The sequence below is a fragment of the Haematobia irritans genome, chromosome 4 (assembly GCF_050003625.1).
Source record: "Haematobia irritans isolate KBUSLIRL chromosome 4, ASM5000362v1, whole genome shotgun sequence".
Lineage (NCBI taxonomy): Eukaryota > Metazoa > Arthropoda > Insecta > Diptera > Muscidae > Haematobia > Haematobia irritans.
Genome location: NC_134400.1, coordinates 224,695,323 through 224,721,319, shown reverse-complemented (window position 1 = coordinate 224,721,319; position 25,997 = coordinate 224,695,323). Strand labels below are relative to the sequence as shown.

Below are 25,997 nucleotides of genomic sequence, written 5' to 3'. Positions count from 1 at the left end.
AATTTTTTGAGTACTCACAATTAAATCGGTCAATTTAATGCGCCGTCCAGATTATAAGTTTACAGTGCTCGTGTCGAACATATCCCACATATTGGCCACATTAGAAGTTATGTCGGAAGACATAATCGATACCGCAGCTTCCCTGCCAGCATTTCAAGGTTCCATTTCATACTCATCGCTACCGCAGACTCGTAAGCAGAGAATGAAGCCGACCCATTTTTGTCGGCGGCGGCTAATACTACATTTTTGCCTCCGGCGGCGGCGGCTTGACGGCTAAGCCGATAAAAAATTGTCTCTTCGGCGGCGCAAAATTATCTTTTAAAAAATAAATTTTAAGTTTTCCGAATTGTAATGAGATTAGTTGTACAACCAATCTTACAATCAAATTTACATTTCATTCAAATTTTTTGAGCTAAAATTTTGTAAAACTATTATAGCAACTTGATATTAATTGATTGAAAGTGGAAAGTTCAAAATTTAGGCAAAAACTATAACAAATATTATTAAATTTTTCTGATATAAATCAATATTTTAGATTAATTGGCGGCTAAATTTGAGTCGAGATGAGTCGACATATTCGGCGGCGGCGTCGACTGCTAAAAACGGGTCGGCGACGGCTAAAATCGGCGGCGCGACTCGGCGGCTTCATTCTCTGCTCGTAAGTGACACTATAACAATCGCCAACTGTGATGGGGGAAGCGTATCAGAAAATACAAAATGTACATGAAACAGTTTTTGAATTTGACGGCACTACTGAGAATCCCCACCACGTCGAAAACAATCGTATACGACATCCAAAACTCGTCGGAAAAGCGCCGTCACTATTGAGAAGTTGTACCACGCCAACTTACTACAAAAAAGTTTCTCATCAGTGCTAATATTAGGTGCGTTTTTAGATCAATTTAGATCGACGCCAATAAGAGCTCCTTCAAACAATCAGAACAAATGAATTTTAAGGTAGTTGTAAAAGAATCATTGGTCAAGTAAAACACGATTGTGTAGATGTTTATTAATTTGATTAAACATTTATAAATTCTTATAAATATAACATTTTCCGTTTATAGGCCGGTACTATGTTCATTCTTGCGAAAAATTTTTATGGAAACCATTATTTCGCACATAGAAAGCGGCGTTTTTTTAGGTAGCTTGGAGCGCTATTTTACAGGGAGCGATATTGGATTAAGTTGGTGGTGTTGCTTGTTTTTACAAAATAACATGTTATTTTTCCTTGGGCAATTGATCTGCTATTCCTTTGATCCTTGGTATAGTTTCGGAACAAAAATATGGTCCGTGTTTGATTTATAAACCCGCACAAATAGTTTTTAATAAATAAATTATTTCTTAATTCACATTGCAAATGGCGCCGTGCTATAAACGTCAGTTTTTCAACACGAAAAAACAAAGTATCACAAATGGAAAAAATTTCGCAAATTTTTCGCATTTTTTGGTTTTGTATGGAGTTTCAACGCGAAAACCGAACAGAGTACCGGCCTTATCTCATCACATTTAATATAACTTTTTTCATTAATAACAGAACGTTTGTTTATTCTCGATGGAGGCAGCGTGTCTGAAAAAATATCAGGAAAAATAATCGCTTTATTCCATTTGGAAAGTCGAAAATTGTTCACCATATACCTTTTACAATTTTAAGCGTAATAACTGCCCTGCCAACATTTTTTGAATTTGGGGGCGCTTCTGAGAATCCCCAGTATGTCGAAAACAATCATATACGATATCAAAAACTCGTCGGAAAAGCGCCGTCACTATTGAGAAGTTGTACCACGCCAAGTTACTGCAAAAAGGTTTCGCATGAGTGCAATTATTAGGTGCCTTTATAGATCAATTTAGAACGACGCCAATAAGAGACCCTCCAAACAATCAGAAAAAGCACATTTTAAGATAGTGGTAAAAGAATCATTGTGGTCGAGTAAAACACGTTTGTTTAGATATTTATTAATTTGATTAATCATTTACAAATTGTTAAAAATATAACATTTATACCACTATCACATCACATTTAACATAATTTTTTGCATTAATGATGATGTAGAGTTACAAGTAGCGAGTTACATGTTGCAGCGTCTATCAGCCAGTGTTTTTATTCGATGGAGGCAGCGTGTCTGTAAAATATTTGAAAAACAATCACTTTATTCCATTTGGAAAATCAAAAATTGTTCACCAATATACCTTTCACAATTTTAAGCGTAAAATATATGTTTTCAGAACTTTTTTTTCGTTTTTATTTAAATAAAATATAACAAGCTGGTTGCGCTTGGCGTTTCACAAAAAATAAAATGGCTTTTGTAAAAGTAGTGATGGCAAAATACATGTATGAAGTACATTTTGTACTTTATGATATGCTGCCCCCCATCACAATAGGATGGTTGTAGTGACATTTACGAGTCTGTGGTAGCGATGAAGATGAAATGGAACTTTGAAATGCTGGCAGGGTATGTTTTCAGCACTTTATTTTCGTTTTTATTTAAATAAATTATAATAAGCTAGTTGCACTTGCCGTTTCACAAAATATAAAATGGCTCTTGTAACAATAGTGATGGCAAAATACTATCACAGTTGGCGATTGTTGCAGTGTCACTTACGAGTCTGTGGTAGCGATGAGGATGAAATGGAACTTTGAAATGCTGGCAGGGATTGGGCCATGAACTTTTTTGAATGCGTTCCCAGGTTTCTTGTTTTTGGCGGAAGGTTACACCGTTCGTTACTTTTGACTCGACGATATGGGCATACTTCTCAACAAGGCAAATCAAAACATCTTCTTCCTTGGGTGTGAAATTCGGGCAACTAAATATATATATATATAAAAAAATTAAAATCAAGAATTTGCAAAGAAGTTAATACTTACCGGTTTCTTTTTTCTTTTGTTTCGTTCATTTTTCAAAATAAATATACAAATCTCACCAATACTATTAATCAATATGACATGTATACAAATGTAAATCACAATAAAAAATGTTGATCACAACCTTAAAACCAGTTAAAATTTTTCGTTAGAAAAAATACTATTAGTTAACTTTTCCGTTAAAATATTTTTACGGAACTACAAGAAAACGGCCGTTAGTTTTCACCTTATGCGCTTTACAGACTATCAGTTATTCCGGACGGAATGTCAGTGTTTGTAAAGAATCTTACAGTGTGTCGGATCGATACGACTTGTCGGCGATGACTAAATAATCGGTAAATATGTTATCGATCCCATAAACATGCAGCAGTATCGATTATGCCTTCAGACTTATGGCGTTTTCTTTTCTTATGAAAAATGCGCACTTTTTTTGCATTTTGGCCGGAAAATTTACTTTTTAGGTTCTTTTCTAAAAAAACAGGCAAAAGTGAGAAAAGGCTTCGAATTCTGTTGTGAAAATAGTGCCACGCATAGAGGCAAATTACGGGCATTTTCAGCACTGCCAACAAACGAGAGTGCTGCGATTGCCCTGTTTCCTTCTTTGAATTCTTTTCTGCCCGCTGAAATGATAGCATTTTTTTAGGTTGCTGGTAACATTTTAAAAATGCGCATTCTGTACAGACAAAATGACGGCAAAGCACTTTTTTCAGAAAAGAAAACACCATTAACTTATAATGCGCTTTACAGATTATCAGTTATTCCGGACGACAGTGCTCGCGTCGATCATATCCCATATATTGTGCACATTATGCGCTTTACAGATTATCAGTTATTCCGGTTCGTTTCTGCGAAAAACGAATATCTTCATCTATCTCCGTAAATAGGGTTTCAAACCCCGGGATGTTAACTTATTTATGCGAAATAATATGCCTGCCTATTTTTTCGTGCGAAAAATCCATGGTTGTATAAATATGTGTCTGAAAATGCTCAAAACAAAGATTACGCATTTATTCCCCGCTAACGTTTTTTATATGAAGTATAACAGTTTTTCGTGCGAAAACGTGATCTTAGTACTGGGCTTAAACTCGAACTTAATACCCACCTTAAAGTCTTAATGGAGTTTTAAAAATATTCAATTAAAAATTTAATTGATTTAACAAATCCCTTAATTGAAATAAGAAAATCAATCATAAAAATTAATAGTATCAATCAATTTAATAGAATCAATTAATTTTTTTAATTGATACTATCATTTCCCTGACCGAAGACATTTCGATTAAAAAATTAATTGGGTCAATTAATTTCGTGATTGAATCAGGATTTTTTTGTGTGAGCGTCAAAATAAATTGTACGAAGGGTTGTTATTCATTTTTGATATTTAAGTTTAATTAGAGACATGAAGACTTTATATTAATAAAATTGTAGATATTGTTACGAATTTGATAATTATAGATATAAGTTTATTTAAATTAGTTTCCGTTAATTTAAAATTTAAAATTGTAACGATAAAATTTCGCTATCACTTGTTGGAATCATCTATTCATTTTCTAGTATTTTCCTGAATTTCTTTTATGTTCTTTTGTTTGCTTACCGAAATGTTAGTTCTTACTCTCTCATAGAATAACAACCCCTTTGCTTTGTTATTTTGCTTTCTCATTTCATCTCATTGTCTATTGTCATTGTTGTTGTAGTAATGCGAGCATATATCTATGTGAGTGTGTATGTGTTTGGCAGCCACCAGACGAATTACTTAATGGTCGTAGATCCTTCTAGCATTGTCTAAGAATGTTCTGGCGTTGCCAGAATATTGTAGTGCTACCAGAATGTTCTCGTATTGCCACACCGTCATATATAAAAGCGCTCGCATGCTGCTAACGAGTCAGTCTTAATTAAAGCGTCAAACGAATAACTTCAGTGTGAACGAATTGTAAAGTGTGAAGTCATAGTAAATAAATTGTAGATTGTCGTTATTTAAAAGAACCGTGTTTTAATTGTCGGGTAATTAAAAACGCCTAAAGGCCGGTATGCACTTCTAGCGAAAAATTTCATTCCCATAAGAAATGCATTGCTATTTATGCTAACGAAATTTTCGGTAGCGTTCAATTTCGTAAGCTGGTACGCACCTCTAATGAAAATAACAGGGTTGTCAAAAGCATATTTTGGCAGCAAACATTTAATTTATTACAATCATTGTGTGCGTAAAAGTTTTAAAAGGTCTGTAAATAATAAACAATTTATTTGGGGAATATTTGGAACATATATTAACAATTTTTAAAAGCGATTAGCTGGTTTAAAATTTGTGTACACAGCCCTGTTTTTTTGTTGTAGACTTTTTGCTACCGAAAATTTCGCTAGAGGTGCATACCGGCCTTAAATATAAAAACGTAACAATTGGTGTCGGAAGTGAAATAACGAAAAAAAAACTACAATGAAGTTTAATGAGCTTCGTGTGGAAGACTTAAAAAAGGAATTGAGCAAACTGGAGCTGCCGACAACAGGCAATAAGGCCCAGCTTCAAAAGCGTCTACTGGAAGAGTTTGAACGGCGTAATATGGACATTGCGACGCATGAGTTTGATTATAAGGAAGACATTGATGAATCAATACTCGTCAATACAAGCAGTGTAGAAACTCCATCTGTGGCTTCGAGTGTTGTGGATTACACATCAATGCTCAATGTTTTGAGCAAAATGATGGAAGCAAATTCTAGAAAAATGGAAGAAAAATTCGACGAAAATTCTAGGATGGTCAACGAAAAATTACAACAAATTTCTGAAGGCATGGAGAAACGTGTGGACCATATAGAAAATCAAATTGTGGAATTGGATAAGAAAGTTCTTTCCGTGGATGAGAAAATTATGGTTCATGATGAGAAGTTTCTGCACATCGAGAAAAAAATGTCAGAGCTGGAAATTAAAGGTGGTCCAGTGCGCGTCATCGAGGGCTCAAAAATCAAAACTCCTGTTTTCGATGGCTCAACGTCATTTGATGTCTTCAAATTCCAATTCGAAATGGTTGCTTGTAGAAATTTGTGGAATGACGATGATAAAGCAATTGAACTTCTATTGGCATTAAAGGGCAATGCTGCTGATGTGATACAAAGCATTCCCGCTGCTTCTAGAAATAACTATAATGAAGTAATAGCGGCACTTCAACGCAAGTATGGTGGAGAGCACAAGCAGGACATCTTCAGAATGGAATTGAGAGGAAGAATCCAGAAATCGAATGAAACCCTACAAGATTTCGCAACAGAAGTTGAGCGGCTAGTGCTTTTGACATACCCAGGTGAGAGTCATCCTCTTGTGGACCGCATCAAGATTGAAACCTTCGTCAATGGAATTCGAGACCCAGATATAAAATGTGCAACATATGCGTCACAAAAGGCTACATTCGCTGAAACAGTAACATTCGCACTTGCACAGGAGACTGCGAGATTGCTAGCGCGGCTTCAAATTCACAAAGTACGTAAAGTAGAGACAGAGTGTGATGAATCAAAGTCCGTTATTGAGTCGATGAAAGAGGCCATGAAGCAGGCAATGCAAGAAATGAAGCAAGAGGCAAATAAATCCCGGATCAAATGCTATAACTGTGATAAGCCGGGACATCTAGCTCGAGAATGCAAAGCACGACGCAAACGGTCAAGGTCCACATCACCATCTCCATTAAACAATAGCCATAAGAAGGTGACCCCACAGTCAAGTGAGTCATCTTTAAACTAAATCGAGCTAGTTCAGCGGGGCAAGAGCTGGCTCCCACAGACGATGGCCCCACCATCTCCATAGCAATAGTTCAACAGAAAAATAACAATTTAACTATTGCGGGTGTTATTAATGGCGACAAGCGTACTTTGACGTTGGATACTGGTGCATCAAAGTCTATCATTAGATCTGATTTAGTAAAAGGAAAAGTTACACCACTGATTGGAGTCAAGCTACGCACGGCTACAGGGGAACCCGCAACCGTATATGGAAAGGTCACCGTAAAATTAACTATTGCTAACAAATCCGTTACTTATGATTTCATTGTGGCCGATATTGTAGACGAAGTTATAATTGGAGCGGATTTCATGATTGCTTTTGGCCTCAATCTGGATATGAAGCGTCGTGTAATGACATGGTGCGATGCCGAAATAACGGTAAACGTGGGATACGACGAGAATACACCTGTCAGACGTTTGACAACGAGCCAGTCAGAGTCTATACCACCGAATGCCGAAGCAATTATATGGGTTTCTATGAAAGGAGATTGTGAAGTCGGCCAATTGTGGGTTGTTGAACCAGCAGAAAACAAAAGCAACAACATCTTGATAGCAAATGCCCTGGTAACAACGAACGAGGAGAGACTAATACCAGTTCGTGTCTTGAACTTGTCTGACAATCATGAGCAAATTGTAAAATTTTCTGATATTGGAAAATGTACACCAGCCGAGGCAATAGTCAATTTGGAAGGCAACTCATCAAAGACACATGGAGCAGTGAGAAAACATCTAGAAGGGTATTTCGAGGCTTGGACACGTCATCTATCGCCGTCAGAGAGAAATAAAGCCAAGCAATTGTTGTGGAAAAACGCCTCTGCTTTTGCTTCTGAAAAGGGAAATCAAGGAAGAACATCTGTAGTGAAACATGAAATTAAAACCGCAGAAGAAAGGCCCATAAAACAGGCACCACGAAGTGTTCCCCTGGCAAAAAGAGACGAAGTTCAAAAGCTCATAAAGGAAATGGCGGAGAGTGGAGTGATCGAGCCATCATCAAGTCTCTGGTGTTCCCCAGTTGTGCTGGTCAAAAAGAAAGATGGAAGTACCCGATTCTGCGTGGACTACAGAAAACTGAATGATGTCACCAAAAAGGACAGTTTTCCGCTTCCACGCATTGATGACACGTTGGACACACTAGCCGGAACAACATGGTTTTCTACGCTTGATTTGCAGAGTGGATATTGGCAAGTAGAGATCGCCGAGAAAGACAAGGAAAAGACGGCTTTTGGCGTTAATGGCGGTCTCTGGCAGTTCAATGTAATGCCGTTCGGGCTCTGCAACGCTCCGGCTACCTTCGAAAGATTGATGGAGCGGGTACTGAAGGGGTTGCACTGGAAGTCGTGCTTGATATACTTGGACGACATCATAGTGATGGGCAAAACATTTGACGAGCACCTTAAGAACTTGAAAGACGTTATCCAGCAATTGTCAGCCGCTGGTCTACGCCTTAACGCAAAGAAATGCTCCCTTTTCCAGCGGGAAGTTAAATACCTGGGTCATCATGTGACTGCAGAGGGCATATCCACCGATGAAGACAAAATCCAAGCTGTCAGAGATTGGCCACGACCCCGAAATCTCCACGAATTAAGAAGTTTCCTTGGGTTATGTACATATTACCGACGATTCGTCCCAAACTTCGCCAGCATCGCCGCTAGTCTCCATAAATTGACCCAAAAAGGTCAGAAGTTCCAGTGGAGCGACGAACAGGAGGATTCATTCCAACATTTAAAAGAACTTTTATGTTCAGCTCCTGTTCTAGCGTATCCTATTCCGGGCGAAAAATTTGTTTTGGATACAGATGCTAGCGCGCATGGTATTGGAGGTGTGCTATCCCAACAGATAGACGGCAAGGAGAAGGTCATCGGATATTTCAGCCGAACGTTGTCCAAGCCCGAAAAGAACTACTGTGTAACGCGACGAGAGCTGCTAGCCGTCATAGAGAGTGTAAAACATTATCATAAATATTTGTATGGACAACACTTCTTGCTCAGGACTGATCACTCAGCTCTACGATGGTTGCTCCAATTCAAGAATCCGGAAGCTCAACTGGCACGTTGGATCGAGAGGCTCCAAAGCTATGATTTCATTATCGAGCATAGAAAAGGTGGAAAACACGGTAACGCTGACGCCTTGTCACGTCGACCTTGCAGTATAGAATGCAAGCACTGCTCGAAAGCTGAACACAAGGAGGAGATTGTTGATATTCGGCTGTTACACGTCGAATCTGGAGTGGACTGGCCAACAGAACAGCGTAAAGATCCCATTTTGAACAAAATTATTTCGGCAAAGGAAGAGAACAAGAAGCCCAGTAAGAAAGACATCGCAGCCGAAAGTCCACTTATGAAATCATACTGGGCTCAATGGGATAGTTTAGTTCTAGTCAATGGATCCCTGCAACGTAAATGGGAAAGCGAAGATGGCAAGAGCTGCCGAAATTTGATCATCGTTCCAGATTCCAAAATAAGAGATGTTTTGGCGGAGTTCCATAATGGTCCCAGTGGAGGTCATCTGGGAATAACCAAAACCGCCGAGAAAGTGAAGCAACGATTCTACTGGGTTGGATGCCAGAAATCAATTGCTGAATGGGTAGCCAATTGCGAGAAGTGCATGAAGGCGACAGGTCCAACAAGGAAAAGTCGAGGTCCTATGCAAGAATATAGACCAGGAGCCCCGTTTGAAAGAATAGCAATGGACGTGGCAGGCCCTTTCCCAGTAAGTGATTCTGGAAACCGTTATGTCCTTGTGGTCATGAATTACTTCAGCAAATGGCCGGAGGTGTATGCAATTCCAAACCAAGAAGCAAAAACGATTGTGGATGTTGTCAACAAAAACTGGATATGTCGCTACGGTGTGCCGTCCGAGATTCACTCAGACCAGGGAAGAAATTTTGAATCGGCCATATTCAAAGAGATGTGTGAATCCCTTGGTATCAAGAAAACGAGGACTACACCATTACATCCACAATCCGATGGCATGGTAGAAAGGTTTAATCGCACTGTGGAGGAACATCTTCGAAAAGTAGTGGACAACGGCCAGAGGGACTGGGACGAGCATATACCAAAGTTTTTGCTGTCGTATAGATCTGCCATTCATGATTCCACCTCTCGAACACCGGCCAATGTTCTATTCGGAACTGAGTTGAAGTTGCCTGGTGATCTGATATTCGGTGCTAAACCTAATGAGCTCGCCATGGAAGAAAACAGAAACGACATCCCAAACACTTTCGGTGAAGTTCACGAATCAGTGCGCAACAAAATAAAAATGGTCAGCAACAGAATGAAGGCGAGATACGATCGTGCTGTAAATACTGAAGGCTTCCAAGAAGAAGAATTGGTTCTGCTATTTAACCCGCAACGAAAGAAAGGATTGTGTCCTAAACTGCAAACACAGTGGGAAGGCCCATACAAAGTCATCAAGAAGATCAATGATGTTGTATACCGGATTCAGAAGGACGACAGCCCTAGATCAAAGATGAAAGTTGTACATCTGGAACGATTGGCTCCTTACGGAACAGGTTCTGTGCCTGTTCGGGACGAACAGGCTTAAGCGGGAGACAGTGTTACGAATTTGATAATTATAGATATAAGTTTATTTAAATTAGTTTCCGTTAATTTAAAATTTAAAATTGTAACGATAAAATTTCGCTATCACTTGTTGGAATCATCTATTCATTTTCTAGTATTTTCCTGAATTTCTTTTATGTTCTTTTGTTTGCTTACCGAAATGTTAGTTCTTACTCTCTCATAGAATAACAACCCCTTTGCTTTGTTATTTTGCTTTCTCATTTCATCTCATTGTCTATTGTCATTGTTGTTGTAGTAATGCGAGCATATATGTATGTGAGTGTGTATGTGTTTGGCAGCCACCAGACGAATTACTTAATGGTCGTAGATCCTTCTAGCATTGTCTAAGAATGTTCTGGCGTTGCCAGAATATTGTAGTGCTACCAGAATGTTCTCGTATTGCCACACCGTCATATATAAAAGCGCTCGCATGCTGCTAACGAGTCAGTCTTAATTAAAGCGTCAAACGAATAACTTCAGTGTGAACGAATTGTAAAGTGTGAAGTCATAGTAAATAAATTGTAGATTGTCGTTATATAAAAGAACCGTGTTTTAATTGTCGGGTAATTAAAAACGCCTAAATATAAAAACGTAACAATATAAAGACTTAAATAAAAGTATTTAGCAACAAATTCGCATGTACACCTTATTATGCCACTCACTTTACAAATGGGATCATAAGTATCATAATAGAAGCCACCGTGGTGCAATGGTTAGCATGCATGCCTTGCATACACAAGGTCGTGGGTTCGATTTCTGCTTCGACCGAACACCAAAAAGTTTTCAGCGGTGGATTATCCCACCTCAGTAATACTGGCGACATTTCTGAGGGTTTCAAAGCATCTCTACGTGGTTTCACTGCAATGTGGAACGCCGTTCCGACTCGGCTATAAAAAGGAGGTCCCTTGTCATGGAGCTTAAAATGGAATCGGGCAGCAATCAGTGATAAGAGAGAAGTTCACCAATGTGGTATCATAATGGATTGAATAGTCTAAGTGAGCCTGATACATCGGGCCTCCACCTAACCTAAAAGTATCTCATCATGATTTGTGAAAAACAGTTGAATTTTAGCATTTTTCAAACGTTTGTGTTTATTGGGATTCCTAGTTCCTAAATTGACCACAAACTTCGTTGCACAAATAAAGGCCGGTACTCTGTTCGGTTTTCGCGTTGAAACTCCATACAAAACCAAAAAATGTGAAAAATTTGCGAAATTTTTTCCATTTGTGATACTTTGTTTTTTCGTGTTGAAAAACTGACGTTTATAGCACGGCGCCATTTGCAATATGAATTAAGAAATAATTTATTTATTAAAAACTATTTGTGCCGGTTTATAAATCAAACACGGACCATATTTTTGTTCCGAAACTATACAAAGGATCAAAGGAATAGCTTAAGGCCGGTACCGGCCTTAAGGCCGGCACTATGTTCATTCTTGCGAAAATTTTTTATGGAAACCATTATTTCGCACATAGAAAGCGGCGTTTTTTTTAGGTAGCTTGGAGCGCTATTTTACAGGGAGCGATATTGGATTAAGTTGGTGGTTGTTGCTTGTTTTTACAAAATAACATTTTATTTTTCATTGGGCAATTGATCTGCTATTCCTTTGATCCTTCGTATAGTTTCGGAACAAAAATATGGTCCGTGTTTGATTTATAAACCCGCACAAATAGTTTTTAATAAATAAATTATTTCTTAATTCACATTGCAAATGGCGCCGTGCTATAAACGTCAGTTTTTCAACACGAAAAAACAAAGTATCACAAATGGAAAAAATTTCGCAAATTTTTCCCATTTTTTGGTTTTGTATGGAGTTTCAACGCGAAAACCGAACAGAGTACCGGCCTTTAAGTATTGAAAACCACATGGTTTTTTCGTTGCATTTTAGGGTAGTGTTTTGTCAAAGTTTTCTCATATTATCTTCAATACCTTTTCAAAGATTTCGTCAACATTTTGGCAAATTGAAAGTAATTCGCAAACAATTTGAAGATGTATTGAAGATGAGCTATTTCAAGTCAAGTTGAATTTATGTTGAAAATTATATTTACCCTCAAACTGAAAAGTTGTTGCATTTGAAAAACGCTAATCCTGTGTTTATTGGGAATCCTTTGAAAAAAAGTTTGAAAAATTGTTGAAATTTAGCATTTTTCAAACGTTTGTGTTTATTGGGTTAGTGTAATATTCAAGTTGAGAAATTCCTGAGAAAATCGCGTTCTCAACAAAAAACAGACATTACCCTCAACAGTAAAATTCAACACATTAGCAATAATTTATCAAGTGTTATCCGCAAATTGAAATGCATCGCTGCTCAATGATTTCTCAAACAATTTTCGATGCGAGTCAAATTAAAAATTAACATCGTTGCAAATACTTTTCAACCAAAATTTGTATAAATGATATCCACACTTCAAATTGAAAGTCAAAGCCAAAATTCTATGAATATTGTATAATTTATTCATTTTCGTCACAATAAAATATATAATAGGGTAGTGTTTTGTCAAAGTTTTCTCATATTATCTTCAACACCTTTTCAAATATTTCTTCAACATTTTGGCAAATTGGAAGTAATTCGCAAACAATTTGAAGATATATTGAAGATGAGCTGTTTCAAGTCAAGTTGAATTTATGTTGACAATTATATATACCCAATAAACACAGGATGAGCGTTTTTCAATTGCAACAACTTTTCAGTTTGAGGGTAAATATAATTTTCAACATAAATTCAACTTGACTTGAAATAGCTCATCTTCAATACATCTTCAAATTGTTTGCGAATTACTTCCAATTTGCCAAAATGTTGACGAAATCTTTGAAAAGGTGTTGAAGATAATATGAGAAAACTTTGACAAAACACTACTCTAAAATGCAACGAAAAAGCCATGTGGTTTTCAATACTTATTTATGCAACGAAGTTCGTGGTCAATTGCAAGAAAAAATAAAAAATGGAAAATTTTAGACAAATAACCAAATAGTTTATAAAAATAGGTAAGTGAAAATAAAACTTTAAGGATGTCACTAAATGTATATCTCTTTGCAGAAAACTAAAATTATGGATTCTACGTTCTTGAAAACATTAAAAAGCTGACCGATGAAAACATGGTGGACAATTAACTGGAACTGCTTCAAAAAGTTTATAATAATTGGTACGTCAATATGAAAAATTAAATCAACACTTTAGAGAAGTCACTAAATTTAAATCTCTTTGCAGAAAACTAAAATCTTTGGATGCTACATTCTTGCTAACAATAAGAAGCTGACCAATGAAAAATGAGTGGCTTATCGACAAGAAAAAGTTTCCAGAATCATTACAAGTGCAACCAATTAAAATTGTTAAAGACAACAAATTGTTGAAATCAACAACTTCTGAATGAAAATGTGCATCACATCGTCAGTTTAATGCATATGCTATTATCAGTTTAAAATGGATATTTTGTGAATTCCTTCTGCTGGAAATCAATTCTAACACGCGGTCCAGTACGTTCCTAATAATGTTTAAGATATTTAAAGTTTTGTTGTTTGTTTTTTTTTTTTGTTCTTATTTGTTGATATGTTTAATAAGATTATTATTTACCAATTGGTATTGTAGTGTATTATGTAGTGTAGTGTATTATTATATATTTTATTTTATATTATTATAAGATTATAAATCTTGTTGTATGTGAGCCAATAAATAAACTAAACTATTTTGAAGAAAATGAATAAATTATACAAAATTCATAGAATTTTGGCTTTGACTTTCAATTTGAAGTGGGGATATCATTCATACACATTTATGTTGAAAAGTTTTTGCAACGATGTTAATTTTGAATTTGACTCGCATCGCAAATTGTTTGACAAATTATTGAGTAGCGATGCATTCCAATTTGAGGATAACACTTGAGATATTATTGGTAATGTGTTGAATTTCACTGTTGAGGGTAATGTCTGTTTTTTGTTGAGAACGTGATTTTCCCAACAATTTCTCAACTTGAATATTACTTGAAAAATTGTTGAAATTTAGCATTTTTCAAACGTTTGTGTTTATTGGGTACCCTCAAACTGAATAGTTGTTTGAAAAACGCTCATCCTGTGTTTATTGGGTTGTATTTATGATTTTGAGTACTCATTTAATTGTAACGAGTACTCAAAAAATTCGTCAGTAACGAGTACTTGTAATCAAATACTCGTTACTTTCCCAACACTAATATAGAGTTTTCGCAAAACCAAAAAATTAATTAACAAAAAAATAAATAAATCTAGCATTTCCTAAGGCTAAAGTATTTCTATGTTAAATTGAGTCGGGGACTCCAAATACGCATAAATTAAAAAAGGAAGCAAAATTGGAATCGTATCGTATTACCAGCCGAAGAAAAAGATTTCGCAAGACAGAGGGTAATAAAAAAGGTGTGTAGGAATACTGAAAAAGGAAAATCCAAGACAAGGATTACATACATTTAGCACATTTTATTTAATATTTCAACTTAACTCCTTTATATACTAGTGCAGTTAATTGATAAATACTGGATGAGTAATAGATTTTATAGTATCTTGAACTATGAAAGCCATTCTGCACAATTCAACATTCATAAGGGATAAAGAAAAGTGAAAATGTGGTAGGATGGGAACGATGTACAGAATATATTCATTTTATATAATGTATTGGAATACTATATATATGAAAACTAAAAATACAATAGACACTATATTTAATTACCTTTCACCACAGTTCTTCGTTTAATTTTCCAAATGACACTTCCCCAAAAAGCCATTTACACTCTACCCCATGGTATACTGTACATACTCAGTGACAAGAGAAAAGTTCACCTCCTGTGTTTTCACAATGTTTTCTAAACATTTGGTAGCCTAAGCCTTACATGTCTGAAAGTTCGGCCAGGCCTAATCCACTATGAATTGCGTTCAAAGCTATGCTAGAAATAAGAAAAAAACATTCAATTTTTTATTGGTCCGGGAGGCTCCGATTAAGGTATATCGTCGCATATCCAAGCAGAATCAATATAACCAAGTAAAAAAAATAGGTAGAAATCGGCTCATTTTTATTCATTTTATTTACCCCCAATAAATATGAGTCATAAGTACCAATTGTCGGAATTGAATCAGGAATAAAAGAATGCATGTTATGAAATTAACTTCTAATTAACAATACTTTATACAAAATTTAAAAAATTTAGAATTAAGCGAAATTCAACCGCATTACTAATTGAAAGGAAATATCGATACGTGGAATGATTTGTAAAACAATGATTTATTTATTTATTGAGTTCATTCCTAATGTTCATTCTAAATGTCGGTTATTCAACCAGAAATGCAAAGAAAAATTTGCAAGCAACAAGGCCTATGATGTTTTTCTTGTTTTTAGTTGTGATCGTTCTGCCCCTGATTTATTAGAGGAAACTATGAATAGAACCTTGCGGTGTGTATTGTCATGGACTAATGATAATTTTCTATCCATAAACTCATCGAAGTCTAAGGCGATTATTTTTGGCTCTTCGGACCATAGTTTTCCCGATTTAAATGTTTCTCTAGGAGGTGAAAATATTCAGTTTGTGGACAGACATAAATGTCTTGGTGTGGTGTTTGATTCTTCTCTTAATTTTAAACATCACATGGATGCTGTATGTGGTCGTGTGTGGAGTGGTTTGAGAAGGTTGTAGTCTACTAATATTTACTTGCCCAGATCCGTGAGACGTGGGATAGCTTATAGTATGCTGATGTCTCAGGTTATGTATGGTCTCGAAGTGTACTCTGGTACGATTGAAAGGTATATGTTCTCTATAAAAAGACTTGTCCATTGTCCGTTTTGTGTATAGGATTCGAAGGTATGACCACATCTCTTGTCATGTGAAGGATTTTTTGGGATGTAGTTTTGAGGACTTTGTGAGATATCGTATGCTATTATAAAATAGTTAGGGATGGTAGACCTCACGAACTGTGTAGGACTTTTGTGTTTAGTAGGTCGACACGTAATCCGCAGATTTGTGTGCCACTCATTCGTAATTCGGTGTTTATGAGGTCATTTGTTGTCAGGATTGCCAGGTGTTGGAATTTTCTGCCATTTGACCTACGTATTTTCTCCCATAGTAATAATGTGTTTCGTCGTAAAATCTTGTATCATTTTTATAATTATTCCTATCCTTAGGTTTGCTATATAGTCATTCGCAATTTCTGATGGTTTACATCTTATTATAATCATTATATAGAATGGTCTTATTAATGTATGATTGCCACTACCTGAACTGGACTTCGTAATTATCAGTTTTATAATTAACGGTTGTTTATCATATTTTACTTTGTTTTTATGGTTGGGGGACCATTAAATTGAATTATTTTTGTATTATATATGTTTTTATTATTATTTAGAATAAAATTTATATCATTGAATATTACATATTGTTGCTCAGGATTTATATGCTATGTAATACAGTTTTTTTGGCCATATGGCTTTTTGTATTATATATGTTCAATAAATAAATAAAATATTTGAAATTGACACTTAGGGCTAGTAGCTACCGCATTATCGCGCTAAATTATATTTTCAGGATTACTTTTCTTTCATAATTTATTTTACCGAAAACAAACATTTACAATTGTTACATTGGATCATTCCCCATCAAGTTATTGCAAAATTTCTAACAGATAGATATAATTTTGTTCTGCATTTACAGATTTTTTTTTATTTTAGCGGCTAAACTCAAACATAATACCTACCTTTAGTGATGAAAAGTCTAACAAACACCAACGAAAAAATTATCCAAATATGTCTCATAAGGGTGGGATTGCAGCATTTACTTTATGGTTAGGATTAAGAGAATTGTATAAGCAGTTTTTATTTATTTATTTATTTAATTTTTATTTTCATCATGTAATTTATGTGGCGGCCAATTTATATAAATTACAACGGACTACTAACTTTGAATAAAGTACAATTCAAGTTATGACAGATATGCCGACCGTACTACATGTAGTGCATCTGTTATGTTCAGGTTTCTGCAGTGCTTTACATTTTCTAATCTACTTGTTGGTGTGCTACTGAATATAACGGCCCGTCGGCATATCTGGGTTAAGTTAGTAGGGAGACAAATATGATCTGGCGATTCTAGTTTTTATTATGTTTATTTATGTAACTATATAAGACCTTTATAAGATTTTTTACATATGATTACAATCAAATTAAATTCATTACGTTATATTTAAATGGAAGTAATTCAACCGTCATATTTTTCGATTTGCACTTTTATGAAACAATGTAATGTTTTGGCAATGCTTACTACTGATCAGGATACTGGTCGTCTTATTCCTTTTGACCACATAAGTGTGTTTGTATTAGCCATCATAACTATAAATAATATTTATATGGGAAATTTTTTCCTTCGTCTTATATTATTTTTTTATTTTAAAGATTCAACTCCACACTGTACAGAATGGAAAGTCCTTGTGAATCTGAAAGTTCATTGGATGGAGGTACCATGTTGCCACCGAGTCCAGTTTCCAGGGAGCAATTGCAGAAACGTATAGAATCCTTAACACAACAGAATAAGTATTTACATCTACATTTTAAGTTTTAATAAATGGCTTTACACTTTTTATTAATTTATAGGGTTCTTAAAGCGGAGCTTGATACTATGAAAATCAAGTGTAAAGTTGTACAGGAAGAGAATCGCACTCTAAAGCAGGCTTCGGTTATCATTGTAAGTAAATAATTGCTTCACTTGAAAACAATTCCAGTTCATCATAAATACTTTTTGTAAAATTGTTCATTGAACACATCAAATTTTTATTTTCATTTTCTTACAGCAAGCAAAAGCGGAACAAGAGGAAGAATATATTTCAAATACGCTATTGAAAAAAATTCAAGCATTGAAGAAAGAGAAGGAAACACTTGCTCATCACTATGAACGAGAAGAAGAATGTCTTACGAACGATTTGTCGAGGAAACTAGATCAGGTACGAAGAAACACGAAATTAATGCGTTGCAAACCTAATCGCAGTTTTTATATTATACAATAGTTTTCTTTTAAATTTAGGAAATATATGTTTAAAATTACATTAATTATTTTGTCCGTATTTTTGGGCTTCATTCCTGAGTAGATTTATAATTGACCATGTTAAGGTTTTAAATTTCTAAACAAAGATAATAATAATCATTTACAGCTTCGGCAAGAGAAGTGCAAATTGGAGCAAACACTTGAGCAAGAACAGGAATGTTTGGTTAATAAATTGATGCGAAAAATTGAAAAATTGCAAGCCGAGACGGACAATAAGCAAACCAATTTGGAGCAGTTGAGAAGAGAAATGGTCGAGTTGGAAAACACTCTCGAGCAAGAACAAGAAGCATTAGTTAATAAGCTATGGAAACGTATGGATAAACTTGAGACAGAAAAACGATTGCTCCAGATTAAGTTGGATCAGCCTGTTTCGGATCCAACAACACCACGTGATATCACCAATGCCAATGGCGATACCGCCTCTAATCTAAGTTCGCATATACAAACATTGAGATCAGAAGTCATACGTCTTAGAGCGAATTTGGCTGCTGCTGAAGAAGAGACGGCAAAAAAATTACAGCAATTTGCACAAGAAGAGAAATCGATAAGGGAAGAGAATGCCCGTCTTCAACGCAAACTAAAGCAAGAAGTCGAACGACGAGAGGCATTATGTCGCCACCTATCCGAATCGGAATCATCCTTAGAAATGGATGAGGAGCGTTTTTACAATGAAAATATTTTAGCATCTGGAGCTCCTTTAACTAGTGCTGCATTGAACGCACATCGTCAACGTACTATAAGCAGTCCAGTCTCACATAGCCCATCAAATAGCCGCCCATTGAGTCCTGGCAATTCACACAACCGTTGTTATGCATGCGGTCAGGTTGTGGTTGTAAGATCCTAAAATTTCAATAACAAGAATTTTTCAACTATATTTTTTATTGTTTCAGAATCGACGTGCCAGTGAACGGTTTATAAAACCAGCTCTACCTACGCCAATGTTAGGCCTGAACACATCTGCACCAAACGTATTATCGGGATCCTCTGGCCCTGGTCCATCAGTTATTGGCGGTTTATTCTCATGTTCCTCAAACGCCACAGGGCCTTCTTCAGGATTTCTTGGTAATGATCGTTTGTCCTTCAATACGACAAATGTGCTATGTAGTAATGCCAATATTTCGGCTGGAACTTCCAATACACAACCATTTAATGCTAATACGTCCAATTCAAGCGTGAATAGCAGCAGCAATTCCGCTTTTACGCCAACAAATCCCAGTGGTGGTACTAGCACCTTCGCTCAGCCAGCCAGTCCTATGGACACATCAACATGCAAAGACTAAATTTGAATTCTTTTAAAACAACAAAGAACAGCAGAAGTGAATCTTACGTAGTTAATCAAATAAATAATCTGTTTTATGGAATTTTATCATTTATATTAAACTAAGAAACCAAGTTTTACGAAAATCGAAATTTCTTTCGTTTGCGTAAATCCTACAAACAGAAATATGTCAAATGATGGAAATCATAAATATAAAACAATGGTATGTCCAAAAGGTAGTATAGCAACACAAAATGCAAGCTTTTGTTACTATATTTTTAACAATTGCAGCACTAACCAGTAGGTTCTTGCGGTTCTTGTGGAAGACTTGTTTGTATGGAGCTCTTATATAAGGAACTATGTTCAATGTAACATTAATCGACAAAAAACTAGATGTGTGCGATATTCTCTCACCCAATAAAAACACCCCAAAAATGCACATTTTTAAAATAATTTGTAAAACAAGCTTTCGCTATATTTATATTTTTGTTTCTGTTATTTTTACTATTACGGTAAATCATCTAATGATTTACTCTTTCTGAAAAGGCATGTGTTATTGCATTCTTCATTTAGGATGTGTGTATTTTTTATTACTGTCATTAAATTTCCATCTAATTAAGTTAAACCTCAATATAAAAAATAAAATGATATTTCCAGAATTTGCCACATTCTTCACTGCTCTAAGAATTTGACATGACATTTTCACACACACATAATAAATATTTAAATATTAATAATATTTAATCCATAAATAAAGTTATAACAATTAATTCTATACTATGAATTGAAACACAAAGTCATGCAAATAAAAACTACTACAATTAATACGATGCTACTCGTTTGTTTGATTTAATTGGTAAAATTTCCACATATGTATGTATTTTCTTCATATTTTGATTCTAGTCGTAAAGGCCATCAGGTGAAACTGGAGGTCGTGTTTCCGCAATAATGCTAGTACAATCAATGTATCATATGATTTTGTATAAATTCAAGGAAATCTGTTCACTTGTATGCGAACCCCTGTTTTACTGGAAATGATTGAAAATTTCGAATTTAAAAAATTAACTTTTTAATCAAACTCGGAAGACAAAGTCAGTTAAAAAATGTATATGATGTGAAAGGCTATTTTTTGATACAACCGAAGATTTTTTCTCGTAGCACTATATTAAAATTCGATGTTGTGTACCTTAATTTATTTAATTGTGCTAATTGAAAGTACATCGTATTAACTTTTGATATCGGTTTTGGTACATATGAGTTCTCCAAATCGACAAATTTTAGAAATGGCATTCCAATGTGAACAAGGGATGCCCAGAATTTTTACATTTCAGAGCGATGAGCTCTTTACCAATTATTGTATCTTAATGATTTCCCCCGAGTCCCTTTATCTCCTATATACTTTCTGTTATTTAAGCCAACTTATCAATAAATGTATAAGAAATGAATATCCCACCATTGCCGGTCACTGTCTTCCCGCTGTTGTTGAGATCCAATACAACAATTGATTATGCTTATTTTCTGTAAAATGAATTATTAAAGAAAAGTAACTGCGGAAATGACTATTTTAGCGCGATAATGCCAGCTTAATACCGGCCTTTAAAGGGTAAAATGAATATGCCACACTTTTCTGATTCTTTATCTGAAACTCCCCATTTTCCATAGCTAACGGGACCGTCTACATCGTGATCACCAATACAGGAGTCATCCTTCTTCGTCAATAGAAATTCAAAATTTAAGTTTGTTGATGACATTTGCGATCGATTAAATGTCTACCTCGCTGATCTTACCAGTTATTTCACTGCAAGAAATTTGAGGATATCTCCCACCAAATCCTCAGCCACACTATTCACTACATGGACGGCGGAAGTACGCAGGCAGTTGAATGTCAGAGTCGATGGCGAAACAATTCCGACAACAAATTACCCCAAGATTCTCGGGGTCACATTCGACAGCCTTTATAAGTCGTCCGCTCATGCCACTGCAATTTGCGATAAGCTCCGAGGTAGAAACAAGGTCCTCAATTCGCTTGCCGGCAGCACTTGGGGTGCGGACAAAGAAACTTTGTTAACTACATATAAGGCAATTGGCCGGACAGTGGTAAACTATGCAGCGCCAGTGTGGACACCTCAAACGAGCGATACGCAGTGGAATAACATACAGACCTGTCAGAACGCTGCCCTTAGAACCGCAACAGGATGTCTCCGCAGTACACCTCTGGATCACCTTTATGTGGAGACCAAGATCATCCCAGTGCGTCGACACAACTACTAGAGGTCTGCATCGAATAACTTTTCACTACATGTATGCAATTCGCTGTCGAATATAGTACATACATTGTCTTTCTCTCAGAGCGCAAGTAGTGAAGTGAAGAGAACACTTGCTTGTCAAATACCACCAAGTACTTATCCGAAGCAATATGTGTTCCGAAAAAAAGGAACAATAAAAATGTAAGTACTTGAGAAAAAGTACAACATGGATTCTCTTTACTTCACGTGGTACCACAAGTATTTCTCAGTTATGTGCGAAGCAAAACTTTCCATTATTATTAATCATAGATATGTATGTATATCACATATTTCATATATTTATGTATGTCACACACTTACCTTAACGTTTGCCGTTCTTTATAATAAACCAAAACATATATTATGGAGATTAACTGTTTTTTTGTATTTCTGAAACTGCACTTGGTACATGTAGTACTCTGTGAAGTTTTGTTCTCGCAACATACTCGACGTGATCACTCTGAGTACACTTCAATAAGAGAGAAAGAGGAATATGTGTTTGTTGCTAGTGAAGACATCAGAGTAGCAACAAGAAGTTACTCGTGGCTTTTGGTGTTCATCAAAATGTGTACCAATAGCTTTGCGACTCTTTCAAATAGATGTACTCATGTAGCAAGTACACGTGTACTCTGCATTTACAACTGGAATTGTGCAGACCTCTAACAACTACATGTTGTCAAAGCAGTACCTCTTGGGTTGCCATCGAAGTTGTCATCCGAATCACCATCTTGTGGATAGACAACCTCCATCCAGAAATGTAAGGGCTGATCTTCACTTTCTAAAGCCCGAGATCCTGCGTTACAAAATAGAGACTCTAGATCAGGCAGCATACCAGACAGGTCTGAACAGGATTCATGAGGATACCGTAGCTGAAGCGGTGAGAAGCTACAAGGCTAATCCTGTTCTCGGAGTCCGACCGCTGCCCATAGCACCGGAGGAGAGAGACCTCACACGGCAGACAAGGTTAGTTTTGGCCCAACTAAGATCAGGCAAGTGCAGCCGCATCAATTCATACTTATCAGTGATTGATAGCAGCGTAGCTGACGTGTGTCCCATCTGTAATCAAGGGCCACATGACACTCGTCACCTTTTTGCTTGCCCAGCTAAGCCTACCCGTCTCACTACCAGATCACTCTGGACACACCCCATCCTTGTCGCAGAGTTCCTTGATTTGGCTACCAGCTGAACTACACAAGCATAGAACAAAATGGATGAAACTACCTTAAAAACTGTTACAACAACAACATTTAAGTAATTCTGGCGCAGAATCCATATTAGCAGTGTGCTCCATTTATTATCCATGTTTTTCCACTTACATTTTACGATTTCACTTTCAAACAAGCAAGTAAGGCCTAAAGTCGGGCGGGCCCGCTATATTATACTCTTCACCACTATGTAGACCAACATTTGTGTTACCATCTCAACTACTTAAAATTTGCTGGGAGCTATATAAAGGTTTGCATTTCAAGATACAAATACTTATAATGAATACAATTTTTTTGTACTTCTACAAAATCTCTAGAATAAAAATTGAAATCGGATAACGCCCTGGGAATGTTAGTACAAAACAAGTAAGTATAGTCTAAAGTCGGGCGGGGCCGACTATATTATACCCTTTACCACCATGTAGGCCAACATTTGTGTTACCATCTCAACTACATCAAAATTGCTGGGAGGGCTATATAAAGGTTTGCATTTCCAGATGCAAATACTTATAATGGAGACAATTTTTTGTACTTCTACAAAAACTAGAATTAAAATTTAAATCGCCTTACGCCCTGGGATGAAACACAATGTTAGTAAAAAAAACTTTGGGAAATATGAAGCGAGAGAAATTTTAATGCAATTGTACAAAAGAACATTTATGATTTACCTGACGATACTTATGTATTCGAGATATAGGACAATTTGAGTAACATTTACAATTTTTTTTGTCACTGCTGAGACGATTTTACAAGGATATTGGTTAGATCTTGCCAAGATACGTGGTCAAATGTGGGTTGTGATATATTATTTGGTCAAGTCGGGCGCTTATTTAAAACTCAACCGTTCTGTGGAAAGTCTGGCATTACAGTGTGTAGGATATAACTAAGATATGGAGAAATCATCACAGAATTTTGTATAAAGTGTGGGAATTTGGCTATATTTGTATAAACCGTAAAAAACGAATATATAATCTGAACCAAATTAGATCAAACTTGACACACTGAAATATCATATTAAATATATTCTCCGTGAAAACTATGCAGTCAATTGGAGGAAAATCCCATTGAAAATGTGTCTAAAATATGAAATAGTCTACATATTTTCCCAACTCTGTACATATTGTTACGTTTTTATATTTAGGCGTTTTTAATTACCCGTCAATTAAAATACTGTTCGTTTCAATAACAGGGCTGTTTTCTTTTTGCACTGAATACAACATTTGTATGGGCTATCCAGAACATCGTTGCACTGGTGTTCTATCCAGAACATCTCACTAGTGCAAGTCGCGCCGATCTTGCCAGATTGTGTTTTGATAAAGTGACGCTTCATCGATTCACAATAGCACTTTATTGTGACTAATTTATTGAAAAACATGTAATTCAAAGTGGTAGAGTGTCATAAATAATCGCAGCAGTAAATATTTATTACTAATTGGAGCATTTCATACATTAAAAATGCAAGATTTCACTTCTTTTTTGTGATTGTTTTTAAACAGCTGATGACAGTGTTGCATATTTTTGGAGATGTCCTGGATAAACGAGTACTCTGTTTTCTTTTAGTCCTTCACGGCTTAGGGTATCCAGTGCTAAAATAAAACAGCCCTAACGTTAATCTACAATTTATTTACTATGACTTTACACTAATTCACTTTACAATTCGTTCACACTGATGTTATTCGTTTGACGCTTTAATTAAGACTGACTCGTTAGCAGCATGCGAGCGCTTTTATATATGACGGTTTGGCAATGCGAGAATATTCTGGCAGCACTACAATATTCTGGCAACGCCAGAACATTCTTTGACAACGCTAGAAGAATCTACGACCATTAAGTTATTCATCTGGTGGCTGCCAAAAAAAATAACGTTGGTTTAACTTCTGATGTTATTGTTGTTGTAAAAAATCGACATAAGAAGAATCCCTTTGCAAGCTCCAAAACAAATAAAAGGGTTATAAGCTAGCTTACAAACAATTAAAAGACGAAAATAATTTAGCTGTCCATAGTCCAAGAAAAGTCACTCTCCTTTCAAAAAAAAACATGTATCGAAAAGAATAAAGTATGCCCAAGAGGATTTCCATTGGTCAGTACAGAACCCTGCCAGCATTTCAGAGTTCCATTTCATCCTCATCGCTACCACAGACTCCTAAATGTCACCACAACCATCGCGAACTGTGATGGGGGAAGCATATCAAAAAGTACAAAATGTACATGAAAGTATTTTGCCATCACTACTGTTAGAAGAGCCATTTTATTTTTTGTGAAACGCCAAGCGCAACCAGCTTGTTATATTTTATTTAAATAGAAACGAAAATAAAGTTCTGAAAACATAGATATTACGCTTAAAATTGTGAAAGGTATATGGTGAACAATTTTCGACTTTCCAAATAGAATAAAGTGATCGTTTTTCAAATATTTTTCCAGGCACGCTGTCTCCATCGAAAATAAACAAACTGACTGATAGGCGCTGCAATATGTAACTTGCTACTTAAAACTCAACATCATTCTTTTATTAATGCAAAAAATTATGTTAAATGTGATGAGATAAACCAAAAAATGTAATATTTATAAGAAATTATAAATGTTTAATCAAATCAATAAACATCTACACAATCGTGTTTTACTTGACCACAATGATTCTTCTACAATTACCTTAAAATGCACTTTTTCTGATAGTTTGCAGGAGTTCTTATTGGCGTCCTTCGAAATTGATCTAAATAGGCACCTAATAATTGCACTCATGAGAAACTTTTTCGTAGTAACTTGGCGTGGTACAACTTCTCAATAGTGACGGCGCTTTTCCGACGAGTTTTTGATGTCGTATATGATTGTTTTCGACGTAGTGGGGATTCTCAGAAGCGCCCCCAAATTCAAAAAATGTTGGCAGGGGAAATGGAGGAACATTCCCCAGTACAGAAATGGAGGAACATTGGATGGATGAGTCAAAAATGGTGCTTTATGTTTGAAGAGGATCCCGTCTATATGTTCGGCAACCTAAAAACACTGAGTACAGTACCAATTTTACGACAAAAAC

The 25,997-nt window shown here is 35.9% G+C and overlaps 1 protein-coding gene and 2 long non-coding RNA genes across 5 annotated transcripts; 2 read left to right on the top strand and 1 right to left on the bottom strand.

Moving 5' to 3' along the window:
* Nucleotides 1-1,916: 1,916 nt before the first annotated feature.
* On the bottom strand, nt 1,917-2,441 carry LOC142233527 (uncharacterized). Its single transcript, XR_012721424.1, has 2 exons — nt 2,188-2,441; nt 1,917-2,120 (listed from the first exon to the last, which is right to left on the bottom strand). It is a non-coding gene; the product is annotated as an uncharacterized LOC142233527 (long non-coding RNA).
* An 11,899-nt stretch (nt 2,442-14,340) lies between these two features.
* LOC142233526 (coiled-coil domain-containing protein 6) lies at nt 14,341-19,929 on the top strand. Of its 3 annotated transcripts, none has more exons than XR_012721423.1 (7): nt 14,341-14,559; nt 17,573-17,710; nt 17,771-17,861; nt 17,968-18,117; nt 18,325-19,050; nt 19,109-19,699; nt 19,768-19,929. XR_012721423.1 is itself a non-coding variant. In XM_075304490.1 (6 exons), the coding sequence occupies exons 2-6, from the start codon at nt 17,595-17,597 to the stop codon at nt 19,496-19,498; spliced, it is 1,473 nt and encodes a 490-aa protein (XP_075160605.1). In that variant the 5' UTR covers nt 14,341-14,559; nt 17,573-17,594; the 3' UTR covers nt 19,499-19,929. The 3 variants fall into 3 exon arrangements, 1 of the variants encoding a protein (XP_075160605.1); XR_012721422.1 differs by having other exon boundaries at nt 19,109-19,712; XM_075304490.1 differs by having other exon boundaries at nt 19,109-19,929.
* A 4,435-nt stretch (nt 19,930-24,364) lies between these two features.
* Nucleotides 24,365-25,597, top strand: LOC142236633 (uncharacterized). Its single transcript, XR_012722128.1, has 2 exons — nt 24,365-25,320; nt 25,388-25,597. It is a non-coding gene; the product is annotated as an uncharacterized LOC142236633 (long non-coding RNA).
* The last annotated feature ends 400 nt before the right edge of the window (nt 25,598-25,997 follow it).